At 48.4% G+C, this 20,204-nt stretch overlaps 1 protein-coding gene across 5 annotated transcripts; it reads right to left on the reverse strand.

The window, feature by feature from the left end:
* Positions 1 to 2,717: 2,717 nt before the first annotated feature.
* Positions 2,718 to 18,133, reverse strand: RAE1 (ribonucleic acid export 1). Of its 5 annotated transcripts, none has more exons than XM_084774398.1 (13): positions 18,012 to 18,133; positions 16,099 to 16,389; positions 15,547 to 15,641; positions 14,892 to 14,996; positions 13,086 to 13,178; positions 10,967 to 11,053; positions 9,609 to 9,695; positions 9,417 to 9,488; positions 7,683 to 7,790; positions 6,146 to 6,252; positions 5,994 to 6,069; positions 5,357 to 5,551; positions 2,718 to 3,137 (listed from the first exon to the last, which is right to left on the reverse strand). In XM_084774398.1, exons 3-13 carry the CDS (start codon positions 15,634 to 15,636, stop codon positions 3,051 to 3,053), a joined length of 1,107 nt encoding a protein of 368 aa, XP_084630524.1. In that variant the 5' UTR covers positions 15,637 to 15,641; positions 16,099 to 16,389; positions 18,012 to 18,133; the 3' UTR covers positions 2,718 to 3,050. The 5 variants fall into 5 exon arrangements, with proteins under 5 accessions (XP_084630524.1, XP_084630521.1, XP_084630523.1 ...); XM_084774395.1 differs by having other exon boundaries at positions 17,851 to 18,133; XM_084774397.1 differs by lacking the exon at positions 16,099 to 16,389.
* Between the last annotated feature and the right edge of the window lie 2,071 nt (positions 18,134 to 20,204).

Below are 20,204 nucleotides of genomic sequence, written 5' to 3' on the forward strand. Positions count from 1 at the left end.
GAGTCCCTGGGGCGCTTAGCCGCCAGGGGATAATTATAACTCAAATGGTCAGCTGCTCTGGAGGAGGCAGAGCCCTTGGCACAAGCCTGAAACCACCATCAGATCTTACCTCCCCTGTGATGCTGTCATTGTGGTCCCCTGTGCTGTGAGGATCCCCTGTTTCAGTGGGGGGAAATCCTGCCCTGGGAGCCAGCAAAGGCTGGATAGATCTAACTGGGTACCAAGTGACCAGAGACTACACCACAAGGAAGTGGGAGGCAGCATCTTGGACAAGCCGGTTTTCTGAAGACCTTTCTGGATTCAAGAATTAGCAAGGTGATTCAGGAAGTCAAAGGTACTTGAGCTGAAAGCCTGGAGACCCAAGTTCAATCCCCAGAACACAGGTAAAAGTGGAAGGAGAGAGTGGACTCTACAAAGTTGCCCTCTGACCTGCACACCACACACACACACACATGCACGCTGACTCGTGTCCCCTCCTGGAGCCAGTGGTCATCTGCAGAGACTGGAGGACCTTTCTCAGAGTCATGGCTTAAAGACTTAAACAAAATGCCTTGGTTTGCAAAGGAAACAATCATATTAAGAATATAGCTGTGAAAGCTGGGATGTGGTTCAGTAGGTAGAGCACATGTCTAAGCGTGCACAAATATATATATTTTGGTGTTTTAAGACAAGGTCTCTCTATGTAGCCTTGGCTGTCTTGGAACTCTCTGTAGACCAGGCTGGCTTCGAACTCACAGAGATGTGCCTGCCTTTGCCTCCCAAGTGCAGGGAATAAAGGCGTGAGCCACCACATGTGTACGTATAAAATAATTTAAGGTTCTCTTCAGCCACGTAGCAAGTTCAAGATTAGTCTGGACTACATGGGACCCTGTCTCAAAACATTAAATTCAGTTGTTATATTAATATTAATCTCACATTATATTTCACATTCATTTAATATTCCTATTTCACAATTCTATGAGTATTAATTTCATTATGTGTGATGTAGTCATGTATGTGCTCTCGTACTGGTCCATTATAATGGGGCTGGTGGTTGCCTGGTGCTGCAGTGTGGAGGCACTGTGGGGCAAGCAGCAGGTCCAGCTTTTGGAGACAGCTGCACAGTGGCATTCAGCCTCTTGCTTCTCGTGGCCTCCAAGGCACAGGTGCATGGGAGAGTGCTGGGTCTGCCATACGCACATGATCCCAGGTCACTTGAGCTCTGGCTAGGGAAGACAAGGCCCATCTCTCATCGTGCCCATGCATCTGAGCACAAGCAGCTCCTGCACACATCTCCCATGGCCGCTGTTAGCAACTGGCACGCACGCAGGGGCTTAAAGCATTTCCGCTTTATCCTCTCACCATCATGGAGGCTGGGCCTCTGTGAGAAGAGCTGAGGCAGCTCCAGACAGAACCCTTGCTCCTTGACCAAGAGTGCCACCCCCATGCTTCTCACAGGCTCCAGACCAACATTCTCTTCTGGTTTCATGGCGTCTCATGGGCTCTGTTGCTTTCTGATCTGCTTTGCTTCCACTTATGAGCCCTGGACCCTAGTGGGCTTCTGGGTTTACCCAGGTTCCTCTTGGTTGGCCATATCCAGGCCCCTTTAGTGGTGGATATGTGTGTGTGTGTGTGTGTGTGTGTGTGTGTGTGTGTGTGTGTAGGAGAGAGTGCTGTTCTGTCTCATCAGCACTTTTGGGGGTGCTTTTCACCCGTTGGATCTTCAGTGTGCTGAAACTTAATGGAATCAGAAGGCTAGTTGTTTGGGGAGATAGCTGGCTAAGTGTGGTCCCTAATGTGATGACTAGTTTTGTCAGTTTGACACAATCTAGACTCACCTGGAAAGGGAGTGTCAGCGAGGGACTAAGTCTAGTCTGTGGGGACTATGCTGAATGTTAGATGGTGTGAGCAGACCTGCCTACTGGGGGCGGGCGGCACCATTCTCTAAGTAGGGGCTTTTGATCTTTGTGAGAGCAGCACACTGAGAGCGCGCACACACACACAATCCACTGGCTTCTGGGATTATGGACTAACTCCTTCAAGCTGCTGCTGCTGCTGACTCCCTCAGTCCCTGCTATGATGACAGTAACTTGGAACTGTGAGCTAAAACAACCTTTTTCTCTCCTGAAGTTGCTTTTGCCAGAGTAGTTCATCACAGCAACAGGAAATGAAACCAAGACACTTGGCCTCTCAGTCCCATGAGTGGAATCATGTCCCTCTTGCCAGAGTCATGGGGGTCCAGCAGCAGCCACCCTGTCTGCCTCTGCCCACCCCTCTCCAGAGCTCCTGGCTCTCCAGGGGCCACGTTACCACTACCAAGCCACCATGGGAAGGTTCTCCACCAAGGAGCAGGATCCATTGCCCTTCATGACCAATACCTCTATAGGCCATTGCCCAAATTGGGTGAGACACCCAGGGCTTACGTGCTGGTTTAGCACTGTATGACTCAGCCCATCCCCAGCCTTCCCTGACATGTACTTTGACACAGTCTCACCTGAATTGCCTGCTGGACTCTTAAGAGCACCCCAGGCCCTTAGGACCAGTCACCCAGGATCTACTGTCTCCCATTTCTGTGGGATAAATGAAAGCTGTGGAAGGAAGACCCCAATGCTGGGAAAGGCAGTACCTTCCTCAACAAGGCAGGGGCTGACCAAAATGCTGACATAAGCTTGGAACCCAGCACCGATACCAGATGGAACGGCTACTTCCTGAGACTTGGGGAAGGTGAAGGGACAGGCCATCTTCAAAATATTTTATTATAAAACAACACAGGACCCATCAACAGTTCCCACCCAACACTGTCAAATACTGCAGGACAACACAATGCCCTCACGATTCTCACTTCAGTTAGAACCTCAGTTCCCTTAGTTACAGGAAAACTGCAGCAGGGAGTGGAATGGAGAGAAGGCAAGTGGCCAGGATGCTGGGCTGACCGCTGAGCAAGAACATCAGTCCCTCCAGGAAGGGAGACCCATACCCAGGGCTGTGGGCCACCCAGAGCTGGAGCCCAAGGCTGGGCAGAGATGAGGTGGGGTGGAGATGAATTTCCAACAGCCCCCAGCTTCAGGCCACTACTTCTTATTCCTGGGCTTTAACTCTTCAGCTGCATTACGCAGGAAAATGTAATTTTTCTTTTGCGGATTATAAAACTCATGTCCCTAAAGGAAGAAAAATAAAAACAAAACCAATGACCTTAGTGTTAACGGCAAAAGCAACACACACCAAGCCCTGTTCTGAGAGCCTGAAGCACCTCAGGGAAGGCAGAGGACAGAGGGAACTTAACAGTCATGTGTTATACACAGCCTTTACCATCAGAGAGGAGAGCCGGGGGCCTGGCTGCCAGTGGTGTTCTGCTGGGGTGGTCTTTCCCACTGTCTTCTGGGCACTAGCCCTTTTACTCTGTGACCTCACTGCAAGGCAACTGCTTGGGGTCTCAGGCTTAGCCTTAGCCCCGGCCAGAGGTTCCCAGAAGAGCTCTCCCATGCTTTATAGGAAGGCACAGTTCCCAGGAGAGTGCAAGTCTAGGAGCGTCAGTGGGTGGGGGCTGAGAGGAGCTCTGTATCAAAAGGACACAGCCAGCCTGCAGAGGTTGTGAAGTCTGCGCCAGCCCTCTGAACAGACCCCAGTGTGAAGAGGAAATGCAGCACCACAGCCACACAGGTGAGGTGAGCCTTAGAAAGGTGAGGGCCAGGCAGCTCATCACAGGCGATGGAGAGGTGACACAGCCGCAGTATATTCTTGCTGTCTTTATTCTTACCCCAGCAGGCACATTAATTAAGCTCTAGTGTTTTAGTGGTAACATCATCACAACATGGGAAGCGTAGCTTTTCTGAATGTTCAGGCTGTGTGCTCTATATGTAACCATGGCTGCACACTGGAGACACAACCACTAGCTCAGAGCAGAGGATCCCTGAGCCTGTTTTTAACATGTTTATACAACCCTGGCTGTGATCCCACACACTTGCACAAATTACAATTTCTTTTTTCTTTTCTTTCTTTTTTTTTTAATTTTTGGTTTTTTGAGACAGGGTCTCATTATGTAGACCAGGGCGATCTCACACTCAACAGAGTTCACCTGCCTCTGCTTTCCCAGTGCTAGGATTAAAGGTATGCTCAGCTGTGACTTTAATCTCTCAGTAGTACTCAGAGAATAAGCTTTCTCTTCCAGTGTGCTGCTGTTAAGTGCTCTCTAGCTCCCGTTAGGATGCAGGCCTTTTCTTATTTAACAACATTCCTTTTCTTTGGTGGTACTGGGGACTGAGCCAAGGGCCTTGCCACAATGCTGAACAAGTACTAGCTGTACACACAGCTCAGGCTTTGTGACTCTCCTGCCCCAGTCAGCCTTCTGAGTGCGGTGATGGTAGTGTTAGCCATCACTACAGTGTGATGCGGGTTTGTTTGTTTTTTTAATTTAAAGCTCTGTTTACATGTGTGTCCATGCATATCTGAGTATATGTATGTGCCCCACATGTCTGGGGTGGTGAGAAGAGGGAATCAGATCCCCTGGAACTGGAGCTAGTTATTAGCTGCCATGAGGGTGCTACCCTGGCTAAGGCTGGGAACACACTGAAATGAGCAGAGGAGCCAGGAGGCAGCAGCTGTGCACGAGGACTGGCACCTCAGGAATAAAACATTTGAAGAACTCCGAGGACACTGGAACAGCCTCCCAAGGATGCTTACAGCAGCCCTAGGAAGTAGAACTAAAGCTGCAGTGAAACAGCAAGGAGGCTTGGAGACCCGACAGGGACAGGGTGGGGGCTGAGTGAATCGCAGGGCTCCAGCTACAGAAGCGTGTGTGTGCACATGGGAAGGTGATGCCTCGAAGGTGCTGAGCAGGCTCTCCAAGGCCGGCATGTAGGCATTCTCGGGCAACGGCAGGGAGAAAACAGTGTAGAAAAATGGAGTAGGAACTTAAGTGGAGTAGGAGGAAAGCAGCAGAAGTTGAGACAGATGGGGAGTCAATGAGGAGCAAGGCTGGGTGGGACAATCCAGTGTACAGCAAAGGGAAGAGGAATGAAAACCACAAGAAATGACTTGCAGGCCTCTCCTTAAAGAGACTCCACAGGGAGGTCTGAGTTATGGCCCTAACCCACACTCCACTGCCTACAATGCCTCAAGATTTGGCTAGAGCCCCAGTAGCGCCTCTTCCTGCCCAAATCAACTGATGCCACTGGAGCAACACCTCAGCGGCCTGGCCCAGTCTACTCCCTCTTCTCCCAGTATGCTTGTTTTGTGTCTAAGAACAGAGAGGAGCTCATGATGGCTCTCTCTGACATAGCATCCCCTTGTGCAAGGCTGACTCAAGATGATACTAAACCCCACACCGAGTCAGCAAGTGTCCTGAGAGGGAGGAGTAGAGCTGGTTCGGAGTCCTCACCTTAGACCAGTCATAGCTGGATGCATAGGCGAAGATGTTCCCATTGTGGTTGAAGCAGCAGGCCGCTATGGGCTGGTCTAACTGCTCCGAGGTCTTTAGTTTTGTCCTGGCATCTTTGTCCCAGAAGCTGAACCTACCATCAGACCCCACAGTGGCAAGGGTACCATGCACAGGATGGAAAGCAATTCCATTTACCTGCAAAGGGGGGATACATAGTAAGAAACAGAAGCAGCTTTCTGCCAATGTAGCTCTCTGCTAAAGTCAACAACCAAATGCATGGGAACTTTTCACTCCCTAGCCATGATGTTTGAAGCCAACTGGCAGCTCAGAACTAAACCTGCTCCAGGAGGTCCCCAAACAGGAAGTCATGTTTGTACCACTGGTCACAGCAGCAACCTTAGGGGAAAATGTGGCATTTCTTTTAGTAGACTAGTTTCTTGACCATCACTATGAGACAAGTTGCAAGCTCACATCCAAGCACATCAAGAACAGTCAACAAGTTTGTAAAGAACCTTGAAGTCTGCAAACACCAACACAAACCCCCCATGACCCCTGGGCCCAGTGCATTTGGAATGCCAACTCTAAGTCTGGTTCTGGGGAGGGTTTCTTGTCAAGATGGAGTGCTGTTGCAACGTACCGCATAGATGTCTTGAGGAGCTGAAGTGTTGGTGCCGTTGGATCTGTGGCATTTGAAGGTGAAGTTATCTTTGGCCCTGAAAAGCAAAGAATGTCTGAGCTTCCTTTCAAAACCAGTTGGAAAGAGCATCCCAAGTGCTAAGTGTCACTTACGGATTTGGAGGGTTGATGTAGTGAATGGCAACTCTCCCCTCAATACTCCCCAGAGCAAAACCAGTCGGCTTGTTCTGTTTGTCTTTAAAAATAGCCACACATCGATGCTATGGTTCAAATAAAAGGGGAGGGATGATTATCAGCATGTAAGTAAAGACTAGTAAGTACGAACATAAATGTTACTTTATTTTTAGGCTTTAGAAGAACTTCAACCATGACTCAAATACGAAGGCATTTTTGTCTCCCCAGCAAATGCTACTCTCTAACCTTCCACAGCTTCAGGACCCCAGAGGCCATCTGTTACAATGCAGCTGCCCCTGTTCAACACAGCCCTCCCAGCCCAAGGCCCCAGGGCTGTACTTGGAGCAGGGTCTTACTTTGATCAGCAGGCACCTAGTGTCTGTTCTGTTTCCCTGGCCAGGAAACAGTGTTAACAGCCAGCCTTCTTACAGGGAGCCCTGGACAAGCTACACATAGCAAAGCCAGTATTTTGGCTAGCACATATAAGGGGATCTGGCTAGGCTCTGTCCTGGCTCACTGCAGTTAGTATATAAGCCCCCAAGTTCATGCATGGGGCAATGACAAGCTTATTTCATTTTAGGGGTAACAGTCACTCACTTGGCTATCATGAGCCTACTACATATTAAAATGAGTATTTCTCTCACCACACTTTAGCCAACACTTGCTACCTTTCTTATTTTAACTATTTGTATTTCTTGTGTGTGTACACACATGTGAATGGTATGGTATATGTGTGCAGGCATGTGAGCAAGTGCACAGGAACCAGAGGAAGGTGTCAATTGCTCCTGTCACTTCCTGTGTATTTTCTTAAGGCAGTCACCCAGGGATACACAAGCTCCCGCAGCACAGGCGTACACTGGACCAGGCCCATCTTGTCACCTGAGTGCTGGGATCTGAATTTAGGCCTTTGTTATTGTGCAGCAAGTGCTCTCCACCACAGCACCATTCCTTAAAGCCCCATGTTCTGACTTGCTGACAACAGTGGTCCCTATGTGGCAAGTGCTGCCTCTGGACTCTCCTGGAATAACTAAAACACCGACTGCCCTCACACTTGTTGGTCAGGTCATTATTACCTTTGGGGAAGTTTTTAATTGGCTCATTAGTTTTGTTACAAGTTCTTTATACCCTTTAAAAGGTAACAGGTTAGCACTTCACTAGTCTCTGTTCCCTGTGGACTTCACACTGCTGGTGCTCCTTCCTGTGAGCCCTGTCCTCTTCTGTTCTGACAGGAACTGATCCCATTTGCTAGGATGTAGCTGGAAAGAGACCTAGATCACGGAAGCAGAAGCCAGGTAGGCCTGAGCTGGAGGACAGACCATGTCCACCCAGATGGGCTGGGTACACTCAGCAGCACTAAGCCACAGGGCAAGTGTGGCTCAACCACGATGGTGAGCATGTATGTGAAACTGTTTCCTTTCTTAAACTCCCCTCCACTGAACATAGCAACAAGCTTTTCAGAACAGGCGCTGCACACCTGCCCCCAGCACACTGTATGCTCTTAATGCCTGGTACCCACCTGGTGTTTCAGTGGAGACTCTATCCTCCTGAATTCAGAGGGCTGATTCTCTAACTGATAGACAATCAGGCCTCTCTCTGCTGTGGCCACCACGGCCATTGGGTATATCTAGGGAACAGAAGATACACGTTTGATGTGAAGATAGGGCTTTTACACCAAAGTGTTCAGTCAACACTGTAGTCAGAAAATTCTAATGTTTAACAGTTTCGCAATTCAGTAGTGGTAGTTGTGGCTCACACCATTAATCCCAGTACCTGGGAGGCAGAGGCAGGTGGATCTCTGCAGTGGAAGTTTGGTTTCTTTAAAAACTCAGTTATTTATGTAAATATGTTTTCGTTTTAATCTCAAGTGTGGGATATGGGGTTGCCTTAGTTTGTCCACATCTATTAACTAAGTGCTTTGTGCAGCTCAGAGAGTGGTGCAGCTGCAGATAGTTTAATTCTGAAGACTCTGAGAGGGTATAAATTCCAGAGCACTGAGAGGAAAAGGAGTCTGAGGAGGAAGAAGGCTGGTTCATCCTGCTGCTGCGCTTGCTGTTTGCTGCTCAGCTGAGCTGCTGGATATACTGATTACAACGATGAGACTTGCCCCAAGGAGCTAAGTCTAAAGGGACCTACATTCCCTGTCCCTTCTATCCTTCTTTCTCTCCTACCTAGTATTGCAGGGTTGGAAGGGAGGTAGAGGCACAAGAAACCCACTAAGGCAGATAAATAGTCTGAAACCAGCTTGGTCTCTGCAGAGCAAGATCCAGGACAGCCAGGCTCCACAGAAAACCCTGTCTAGAAAAACAAAAAATAATTCAGTGGTATCAATGTGTTTGTGAAAACCCAGAGAAACCACACCTGTAAGCAGAACACTCACATCTATTTAAGATGTTTTACTCTGGGTGGGTGGTTTGTTTTTGATTTTTGCAACACAGCCTAGGCTGGTTGGTCTCTTGCCCTGATCCTCTTATTGGTGCATTCTGAGAACTATATAGGGTTTCAGGCCTTTGTTACTATGTCCTTTAGAGTCTTAAACTATAAACTTTGGATACTTAAAAAGCACAATGAGTCACCAATGAGAACGCATGGTCATCTCCACACCTTCATATGATAGTGGCCCATAGTACTTCAGTGCAGTTTTGTCCTGACTTTGAGTACCAGGTACTTCTTCTTTATTTCCTTTGTTAGGCAGGGTCTTACTGTGAGCTCTGCTAGCCTGGAACTCACACTGTACACCAGGCTAGCCTAGAACGCAGAGACTGTCCCGCCTCTGATCTGGGATTACAGGCACCGGCAACTATGCTCTCTCAGGTTGTGAGCGTCAGCCCCCCACCATGCACTTTCCCAAGGATGGATCTCCTTATGGGGCAGTTACTATAAAGCTGTAAGACCTAAGTAAAGGCACGGAGAAAGCACTTCAGTATCCCTTCTACTCAGGTAGTCCCAGAGATCAGAGCCACACACAAGATTTCGTCTGTCTGCATTCCTCTACCATCACACATGCTGTCTCTCCACATAAAGGGCAGGTGGCACATGCTCAAACAAGTGACCAAAAGTCCAGTGTTTTCATCTCCAGCCCCAAAGAAAGCAAGAGAAAATGCTCCAAACACAGCACTTCTAGGGCAAATGCAGCCCCAAAGTCACACAGGGGCTGAGTGTCTTCAAGTTGAAGGGTTTAGATCACCTACAAGTTGCAGGATGCCATGAAGCTGCCCTTACTCAGCTTTTGAAAAGGAAGTGAGACTCTTACCACATCTGCACAGTAACAGCGCTCAGGGAGTTGCAAGACCATCATAGGATTTGACGACCGGGTATCCCAAAACTGAAAGCAAAAAGGAGCAGCAGTAAGAGATTGCTGAGCACTGAGGCTGAGGGCTGAGGTCTGCAGGGGCCGATACCGTCTTGAAGTGTGCGCGCACAAGCCCTCAACTACACCGCGTACCTTCAGAGTCTTATCCCAGCTCCCAGTCATCACGCAGCTGTAGTTTGGGGCTTTGATCCAATGTATGGTCTTAACAGGAGCATCATGCTTTCAACAAGACAAAAACCAGGAAGACACTTGAATAACTAGGGCAGTAACTCTAGTTCTGGAAAAATTCAAAGGAACTAACTTAATCAAATGCTGTTATACTCAATAACAACAAAAACATCAACGGGCATTTTTAGTGCTTTCCCTTGACCCCCAGGGCTTCTACTGAAGCTATGTTCCTTTCTGAGCTTACCCTTTACTCACAGGGAACCACTGGAAATAGCTGACAGGAACTGCTACTAGTGCTGCTGACTTGTTCGCTAGGATGTGTCAGTCCGAAGGCTGAGGAGAGGCTTTCAGTATTGGTACTCCTGTGGAGACCAGGTCAGGAGCCTTCCCCATCCTTCTACTACAGTGGCTTCTGGCAGTACCTTCACTACTACTCTTAGCAGTCCTCAAGCTGACAACCAGCCTGCTGCTCCTCAGGTGAGGTGCTGGGCTGAATGAAAATGGCTCCCATAGGCTCGCAGGAGTGGCGGAATTGTGAGGTGTGGCCTTGTTGGAGGTAGTGAGTTACCAGGGATGGGCTTTGAGGTTTCAAATGCTCAAGCCAGGCCCTCTTCCTGCTGCCTGCAGATCCAGGTGGAGAATCTCAGCTACCTCTCCAGCACCATGTCTGCCTGTGTGCTGCCATGCTTCCTGCAATGATGATAATGGACTAAACCTTTAAACTCTAAGCCAGCCCTAGTTAAATGTTTTCCTTTATAAGAGTTGCTGCAGTCATGGTGTCTCTTTACAGCAACAGAACATGGACTAAGACAGGTGATAAGACACACGGGTGTCCTAATCCTGAAGATACTGCCTGGCACATGGCAGTGACTCAACCAACAATTGCTGAGTGACAAGTGAACACATGTAATTGACAGAGACAAGTCACATACAGGTACCAGAATGCCAAATACACCAAGGACAACTTACTCATCTTTTACAGAAGTTACCACCACTACTCTTGTCACCACCTATATATACATGGGAGACTTATGGCAAAGTGCTCTGCAAAATACTAGCACAGAAGAGGGTGCTTACAAAACAGGCTATGTGGTCATGGTGACACATGCCTTTAATCCCAGCATTTAGGAGGCAGAGGCAGGCGGATCTCTGAGTTTGAGGCCAGCCTGGTCTACAAAGAGAGTTCTAGGGCAGCCAAGGCTACACAGAGAAACTCTGTCTTGAAAAACCAAAACAAACCATACACATACTTAAAGAGTTTTTTAGTCCATTACACCAAACTGTTCAGTGCTGTCTCATCAGCCCACCCGCAGGCTGCTTACCTGTGCTATCTGAATGGCCTGGTTGCTGTTCAGGTCCCACATCTTGGCTGTCTTATCACACGATGCTGTGAACACTTTGCTCCCATCCTAAAATAAAACAGAGACAGTCTGCTGGCTGAGCAAAAATAAGTCTCCACAATACCCAAAGACGGCTCAAGCGTCTGCCAGCAAACTTCAAACTAGTCTCATAAACATTACACACGTACAGCTGGCTACTCAAAGCTCACACAGCAACAGGATCTCATGAGGTCGTGCTAGTGCACGCTTTTAATCCTAGCACTTGGGAGGCAGAAAGAGGCAGATATCTTAAGTTCAAGGTCAGCCTGGTCTACAAATGGAGTTTCAGTACAGCTAAGGATACAAAGAAAAACCTTGTGTTGAAAAGCAAAATAAATTGCCCCCACAGTGGGACATGGTGGTGCACGCCTTTAATCCCAGCACTCGGGAGGCAGAGGCAGGTGCATTTTCGTGGTTCAAGGCCAGCCTAGTCTACAGAATAAGTCCAGGACAGCAAGGGCTCCATAGAGAAACCCTGTTTCTAAAAACCAAACAAACAAAACCCCCCTGAACCAACCAAAGGAACAAACAAAGGAACGAAAGACAAACAGGACTGTGAAAGCTACAGAATAAAAACCACATGTCAACTGATGAAATGCTCAGCGGGTAAAGGTCACTGCCTGCCTGTCTGATCTCACGACCTACATGGTAGGGGAAGAGAGCAGAGGAAGACACCAACACCACTACACAAAATAACACACCACACCCACAAATACATTACAGAAACAAACAAAGATAAAACTAATTTATGCCTAAACACATACAGAACTGACAGGGGACTCCCTGCACTGCCCAGAACCTTCTAGAAGGACGTCTTTCACCTCAGAGGCTCTCAGCAGCAGAGGCATAGCACCTGGATCCTTGCCTGTCACATCTCAGGCAAGGCATCCTCAGGTATCCAACCTATAGGTACTTAGCTCTGCCTCCACAGCTCACATTCATTATAAGCCCCAGGTCTGAAAGGTTTCACACCCTTTGAAAACAATACACAGACATAAACGCAGGCAAAACAGTGATAACCATACAAACAAACAAACAAAAAACCAAAACTAACCAAAAAACCCTAAGAACCCATGGAGGTCACTTTACATTCAAACCATAACACACACTGCTAATTAAAAAAAAAAAAAAAAGACAAGCTAGGTGGTAAAGGTGCCAGACAGGTGACTCTCTGAGTTCAAGGTCATCCTAGCCTACAAAGAGAAACCAACCAACCAAACAAACCTTAGAAGGCCAGGATAGGCACCCCTGTCCTGTTTAGAGTTCTGATCTAGCATGCACAGGCCCAGAAAAGGAAAAGGCCCTCCCTCCCCTGAGCCCTGAGAGAAAAAGGAAAGGAACATTTGAAGTACAGAATCTCCTCTGCAGACATTCAAGCTTCAGGGTTAATAACCTAAATCCAAAATCCCAGGCTCGACGGGCGTGGTGGCACACACCTTTAATCCCAGCACTTGGGAGGCAGAGGCAGGTGGATGCTGTGAGTTCGAGGCCAGCCTGGTCTTCAAACCCGAGTACAGGACAACCAAGGTTACACAGAGAGACCTTGTCTTGGAAACAAACAAACAAACAAAAACCAAAAAACAAAATCCCAGGCTCCAAACTTTGTGTGCTACCACAACTCAATTGCTTTGGAAACCAGGACACTTCTGGCCCTAGGCATTTTGTTACAGAAGATTAAATCTCTGCTGAGATCTTGGGAGCTCAGAAAGCTGAGGGTTACAGAATTCTGTGAGTTCTGTACCAGCCAGGGCTGCACTGTGAGGCCCGTGGTGGTCTGAGTGAGAATGGCCCCCATGGGCTGTTACACTTGAGCTTTCAAGACCATTCCCAGTGTCTCCCTCTGCCTCCTACTTGCAGATCAAGATTTGAGCTCTCAACTGTTCCTGTAACCCTGCCTCTGCTCTGTGATCATGGACCCAAACCCTTTGAAACCATAAAGTCAACAAACACTGTTTTAAAAATAAGCAGCCTTGATTGTGGTGTTTTGTCATCGCAATAGAAATAGGAAAATAACTAATATAGACCCTGTCTCAAAAAATAAACCAAAGGAAACAAAACATACATCACTCCAACAAACGTCAAGCACTGGCCCAGTGTGCATCTGCTGGGCTTTTGGAATGGTCTGCCCACTGTCTTGCACTTCCCAGCAGCGAACCTGTAAAAACAAGACAGATTAATGAGAACAGGGTGTGGGGGTGGGGTGTGGGATATGTTCTTGCTCTCTGATGTGCACATATCTAGTACAGTTTATGCACACTTCCTGCATCAATCCCATTATATAACTTCAAAAGCAAAACTAGTAAGATGTACAGGCAGCTGCTTTTCTACTGCGGAGTAGCAGAAAGACAAGAACAGTACTGCTTGCACCTGACACTACAAGTAAGCTGCTCATTCATTAACCACTCAGGCCTGAAGAGGAAATTGGCTTTTCTACTATAATGCTTCATGCATCATTTTCCTGTTAAAGTTACGCATTTTTCAGATTTTGTAACTATCACAAGAAAATACACCCACCTAATTCCACCAGGGAACTAGTTAAGTTCTGTGTGCATTCAGACTTTCTTTGATGCACACACATCTTAAAAACAAACAAACAAACCAGGAAAACTGTCTGGAACACATGGCCAGCCTCTATGCCTTTCACCTCTGCAGTGGCAGCTTTCCTCAAGTGCACTCTCACTCTGACCATCTTTGAATGTACTTCTAATTTGATTTATTTTTTGAGACAGGGTCTCACATAGCCCAGGCTGGCTTTGAACTCACTATGAAGCTGAGGATGACCTTGAACTTGTGATCCTCCTGCTTCAACTTCCAGGGGCTGGGATAACAGGTGTGTACCACCAAACCTGGTTTTCATCTACCACTGAAGCAGCAAGTTAGTGAAAAAACGAGCTTGTTCAATTTTCACATCCTTCCTCCCCACCACTCCCTAGCGTAGCCTCACTGTTGCAGGACAGTTCAGCATTTTTCTCTAAACACTTCAGGAGCCAGGCCTGTCTGTGTAGCTGAGTCTGGTCCCATACAGCAATGCCAGGCAGAAGCTAAGTATGGCCCTTAAGCTTGGGCTTTCTGTGGAATTGGGAATGGAACCTAGGGCATCACATCCCATGTGAATGCTCTGCCTCGAGAGCTGTAGCCCTGGGCTTGTGGGCACCAAGGTTAGCTGTGAAGATCTGTGTCCCGGTTTCACACCCATCCACATGAAGCCATTGTCCTGAAACATGGACATGAGCACAGTCTCTAACTCTGGGGGATGTCAAGGGCAGTATCAGGTGTCTCTTCCAGGCTATAGATGGAGAGTCAACAGGACACAGGGATAAATGGAAAGACTTCTGAAGAGCTGTTGTCACTGTTCTGGCTGGTCTCCCTCATACTATGACTCATCAAAGTTGCTTATTTTTGCTAACTTGATAGGGGGAAAAAAAAGAGTCCATTTTTTTCTGATCATGCATGTAGCAGATTAGTCTAGAGCTGATGGGCTGAGTGGAGCCCCCTGATGTTCATGCCCACTTCCCACACTTCCTTCCGTGTACTCACTAGCTTGATGAGGAAAGTGGCTAATTAACAGTTTTTGAAGAGTCTGCCCTGTTATTTAAGGTCTAAGAAGTTCAACATTCACCTGAAGAACATTTTCTGGGTGCCTTTAACAAAGGTTCTTAACAAGCAGTATAAACAGCTCAGCTGAGTTGGGAGCAGGGAACCTCTGGGCAGCACCTGGCTGTGCTGCTGCCACTCAGAAGGGCGCAGTGTCTACACTGTGTCTCAGGAAGGGCCATGCATAAGCCTTAGCCTCATTCACTCACAGACAGAATGGAGCTGAAGGGCAAGCTAGCCTTGCCCACATAGCTGTTGCCTGAGAGACACTTACATCATTAGCCCATGATCCTGCAATAAGGAAGTTTCCTGGTAAGGTGGGTGGGCTGAACGAGAGACAACCGATGCTATCATCAGGAGAAGATGTTACTTCGATATCCTGGGGAGGGAAGGTCAGTGTTAAAACACAGAAATCACCACCATGATGAGGAGCTTGTCTCTCCTCACCTTGAAAGCTAACTGGACTTGACCTTTCCCTGCTTTGACCAAACACAGGAATAATATAAACAGGTCAGAGAAAACACTAGCACCAGCATGAGGTGGCCCCCATCTGCTCCAAGTGTTTGGCCAAGTTGCCCACCCCTGCCCAGTCCTCACCCTGCTGTGCAAATAGATGACAGTGCACATTCTCCAGGACTGTTCCCAGATCCACACTAAGTTCTGCAGATGTGGCCATCAGGATGGCTCAGGGTTGGGTCAATGTCTGCTGCAGCTCTCAGGAGGCTTGGGCAGTTGTGGCGAGCTACCAGTGAGGGCAGGACACTAGTTCTGCAGAGGGTGAGTTTTATGCTCCAGTTTCTCAGCTTCACCCCAGGAGACTCCTAAGCCAGCCAGAGACCCCACCCCACTTCTCTGCCTCTCCAGCTGTCAGCAGTGTAGGACGCCTGGCCTGAGTCTTTCTGCTTGTCGTGCGAGGGTCTGGGTAATACCTTCATTGGGTTGTGATTGTCCGTGGTTGTGCTACCAAACATGCTGGTCCCACCAGTTCCAAAACCAGAGGTTGATCCGAACAGACTCATGTTGGCTGTAAAACACCAAGTGGGAGATGTTAAGGACAGGCCCCTCTTAGGTAGTTCAAAGTACATCACACAGAGACTAACAGTGCAGTGCTAAGCCAGGCCTGGCTTTTCAGCAGAGATTTAAGTATTCAGCAAACAGAATACCTTACAAAAGGAGCCTTTCCGTCCAGCATAGTATAATCCCAACACCAAGCAGAGGCAGGTCCATCTCTGGATATGAGGCCAGCCTGGTTCACACAATGAGTTCCAGGCCAAACAGGGCTGCACAGAGCCCCCCATCAGCCTGGTTCACACAATGGGTTCCAGGCCAAACAGGGCTGCACAGAGCCCCCCACTCACCCCCCTTTTAGCCTCTGGAAGCCATGAAGGGAGACTCTCCCACACTCCATACCCAGTTTCCTCTACTCTACTGGAAGGATGTCCTTGCTGGCACTAAGCACCAACACGGACATGTTACAGTACCTCAGTCAGCCGTTAGAAAAGAGCTACCACTCTCCAGAGACAGAACGGTACACTAGGCACTCAGCAGTAGGCAGAAGGGCCTCCTGTGCCCAAAGAACAACCAGTCCTGGCAGAAGTCCCAAATTTCTTCTGAAGGCTTTAAGAAAGGTGATCCACGCTGGACGCTGTGGCTCACAACTTTATTCCCAGCCCTTGGAAGGCAGAGTCAGGTGGAGCTCTAAGAGTCTGAGGCCAGCCTGGTCCACAGAGTGAGTTCCAGGACATCCAGGGCTACGTAGAGAAACCCTGCCTCTAAAATACAAACAAACAACAACAACAAAAAAAAAAAAAAAGAAAGAAAGAAAAGAAAAGAAAGAATGAAAGAAAGAAAAAGTGCTTTTGCCCGCTGAGTACTAAAAGGTCTAGTGTGACAGTGTAGACTAGGAGCCATCAAGAATCATCACCACCGGGTTTTTCCAGCCCACTTGACATCCCTCACCACGCTTCCTCACTTTCCTGTTGTGCAGAGAGAACAGTGCACACTCTCCAGGACTCCTGAGATCCAGACCAACTCTACAGATGTGGTCAACAGGATGACTCAGGCAGTAACGACACTTCGTGTACAAGCCTGGAAAACTGAGTTTGATCCCCAGAATCAACATAAAAGCAGGCGAGAACTGACATCTCAAGGCAGTCCTCTGACCACGCTCGACCGTAACAGGCACACCCATACACAGGACAACAACAAAACGCAGGTAGTTTAGGGTGGGTCAGGTGAGACGGCTCATGTAATCTCGGCGTTTGGGAGGTAGTGTCGGGAGGATGAGATCATCCCTGACTGTACAAAAGTCTGAGAAGAGCCTAGACTACAAGAAAACTTGTTTAGAGAAAAAAAAAACTGCACCATTTCTGAGGAAACCATCTGTGCACTAAAACTGAAGACTCACATATATTTTAGTCCTACTTCAAACTATTAAGCAAGTCAGCCACCTCTCCACAGGGAGGCCAACACCTGAATGATCCACTTGCTGATGGGGGTCGCTTCTTTAAAACAACACAGAAAGGGGAAATTGCAAGGAAATTTGGGGACCCGTTTGAGTTCCGATGGCTTCAAATAGACACGATGGGTCAGAAGCAGTTAGGAGCATATCCACATCTCAGGAAACGCCTAGTGAGACAACGCAAGTGTTGATGCCTAGAGCCTGCCTGACTTGCAGGTTTCCTGCTTGCACTAGCCAGCAAAGGAGGGACTGGCCTTCTGCACAGCTGTGTGTCTTCCAACCGTGAATTACTCTTGATTTTCCCCACCTTGAAACCGGAAACACTAATACCTTCTTCCTGGAGTTATGAAAATAATGACCCTCAGGCACAGTGCTAGACATCCCAAGCTCCACTACCGTATAATTTATGTTGACGTCATTTGTGTGGGTATGTGCAAGTGAGTGCAGCGTCCACGCGGACCAGAAGAGGGGGTCAGATCTCCTGCAGCTGGAGTGAACAGGCGGCTGTCGGGGCCGCCCGACCTCTGTCTGCAACAACCGCGGAGCCCTCTCTCCAGCCCAAATATTTCTGAGGGGTGTTTTGTTGGGCTTTCTGAAGCAAGGACTCACGCAGCTCAGGCTGGCTGGGAACCCACTCTGTTAGCTCAGGCTGGTCTTGAACTTCTGACCCTCCACCTCCCAAGTGTGCCCCCACACCCGCCGGGTCCGCCGCGCCCTCCGGTCTGCGCACGCCACGGGCACACCCGCCACCCGCCGCGTCTCCCTCCCTCACCTTATCCCCACCTCCGTGGCCTGGGCGGCGCGCACACGAGGAAAGGGCCGGCCGAGGGGAGGGCACACGGATCAGCTCAGTTTCCCCACGCGGGCCCAGGCTTCTTGAGGGAGCACGGCCGCCTGTGGGTGGCGCACGCGGCGGGGCCCGAAGCCACGAACCTGCTCCGGCGCGGGGCGGAGAGGGCGCGGCCAGGAGACCCCCAGAGGTTCGAGTCGCTCCAAGCCGGTAGACACTGCCCCGTTACCACAGAAGCACCGCGCACGCGCCACAAGCCACTTCCGGGACTGCCCGGAAACCGTCAAGGGATGACGTTTTCCGGTCGCAAGGCGGGCGCACATGCGCAAAAGAGCTACTGAGGTCAAGAGGAGTCCTTCTGCCAGCAGTTTGCGGGTCGGTGGAAAAGTAGCCTAGGCAGTTGCCAGGCAACTAGTTGAGAAACCGAATTGTTCTTACTTGTATATTATATTTATTGTTTAAACGTCTACAGATGTGATCGCGGGGCTAAAAAGATGGCTCAACTGTAAAGAGCAGCGGCCTCTTGGAGAGGGCCCAGGTACGATTCCCAGCACCTACAGAACAGCTCACAGTTCCAAGAAAACCAACTTTGTGGGCATTACATGCACTTGGTGCACAGACATGTATGCAGGCAAAATACCCATATGCATAAAGATAAAAGTGAGTTCACCAACTTATGTCCAACACTGTCCTCTAAGAGGCTGCGTACCTGCTTGCCCAGGGGCATCACGAGACGTGATGCGTACTCCAGGGCTGTTTAAGATTTATTTCCGTGCATGGATGTTTTGCCTGCATCTATGTGTATGCACCACATGCGTACAGAGGCCAGAAGACGGTATAGGATCCCCTGAAACTGGAGTTACAGACAGTTGAGCCACCAAGCCGGTGTTGAGACCCAAACCAAGGGCCCCTTCAAGAGTAACAAGTACTCTTAACTACTGAGCCACGTGTACTGGTCTGTATTAAGCTGGCCTGAGACACCAGCAAAAGACTTGCTCTTATAGCACATTCCATATAGAACGTCAAAGGTGTCATTCAAATTGACAACATATAGCTGGACTCCAGAATGAGGGTTCCAGTAAACCAATGGGGGAAGGTAGTTTTTGAAAAATATTTAATTTTAATTTATGTGCGTTGGTGTTAAGGTGTCAGATCTTGGAGTTACAGACAGTTGTGAGCTGCCATGTGGTTGCTGGGAATTGAACCCTGGTCCTTTGGAAGAGCAGGCGGTGCTCTTAACCACTGAGCCATGCCTGGAGAAGGTAGTTTCAGAGGCAGAAAAAGATAGAAGACAATAATGTGATTGGTTGCTACAAAATTACTTTTCTTTCTTTCTTTCTTTTTTTTTTCTTCGAGACAAGGTTTCTCTGTGTAGCCTTGGCTGTCCTAGACTTGCTTTGTAGTCCAGGCTGGCCTCAATCCACCTGCCTCAGCCTCCCAAGTGCTGGGATTAAAGGCGTGTGCCACCACACCTGGCTAAAATTACCTTTCTTGTTGGGCAACCATGGCATGCCTTCAATCCCCACACTCAGGAGTAGAGGCAGAGGCAGGCAGATCTCTGTGAGTTCCAGGCCAGTCAGAACTACACAACAAGGCTCTGTCTCTAAAACAAACTTTTTTTTTTTTTAAATTTAAGGCAAGAACAGGGTCACAGAACAAAAGAATAAAAACTAACATTGAGTTACCTGGTTTCAGGGACTTCCATAAAATACAGTCGAAACTGGCCTATTGGAGACTTGGTGATTATCTGCTCTTTTCCCCTGAAAAATCCAATAACAAGTTTCAGTTTGGTTACATGGAATTTGTAGTCTTGTCTGTTCTCATTAGAGTCCTGTGTGAGAGTTAAGTCCAAAGTATCGGGTTTCTCCAGCTGACAGTGGCCAAAGAGGCCTTACACCAACTTCTACAACCCTCAAACAACAGCACACCTTCCTTTAGGGACATGGTCCTTGCAGTGCTGTTGATAGTATAAAGTAAAGTCATCTGAGAGGAGGGAACCTCAGTTAAGGAAATGTCTCCTAGCCAGGCGTGGTGGTGTATGCCTTTAAATCCCAGCACTCGGGAGGCAGAAGCAGGCGTTTGAGGGCAGCCTGGTCTACAAAGCGAGACTAGGATAGCCAAGGCTACACAGAGAAACCCCGTCTCAAAAAACCAAAACACCAACAAAAAAAAAAAAACCAAAAACAAAAAACAAACAAAAAGAAAGAGAGAAAGAAAGAAAGAAAGAAAGAAAGAAAGAAAGAAAGAGAAAGAAAATGCCTCCTAGGCCAGGTGTGGTGGTGTATGCCTTTAATCCCAGGACTCGAGAGGCAGAGGCAGGTGGATCGCTGTGAGTT

The sequence above is a fragment of the Acomys minous genome (genome assembly GCF_964271855.1).
Source record: "Acomys minous genome assembly, chromosome: 3".
In the NCBI taxonomy this organism is placed as follows: Eukaryota; Metazoa; Chordata; class Mammalia; order Rodentia; family Muridae; genus Acomys; species Acomys minous.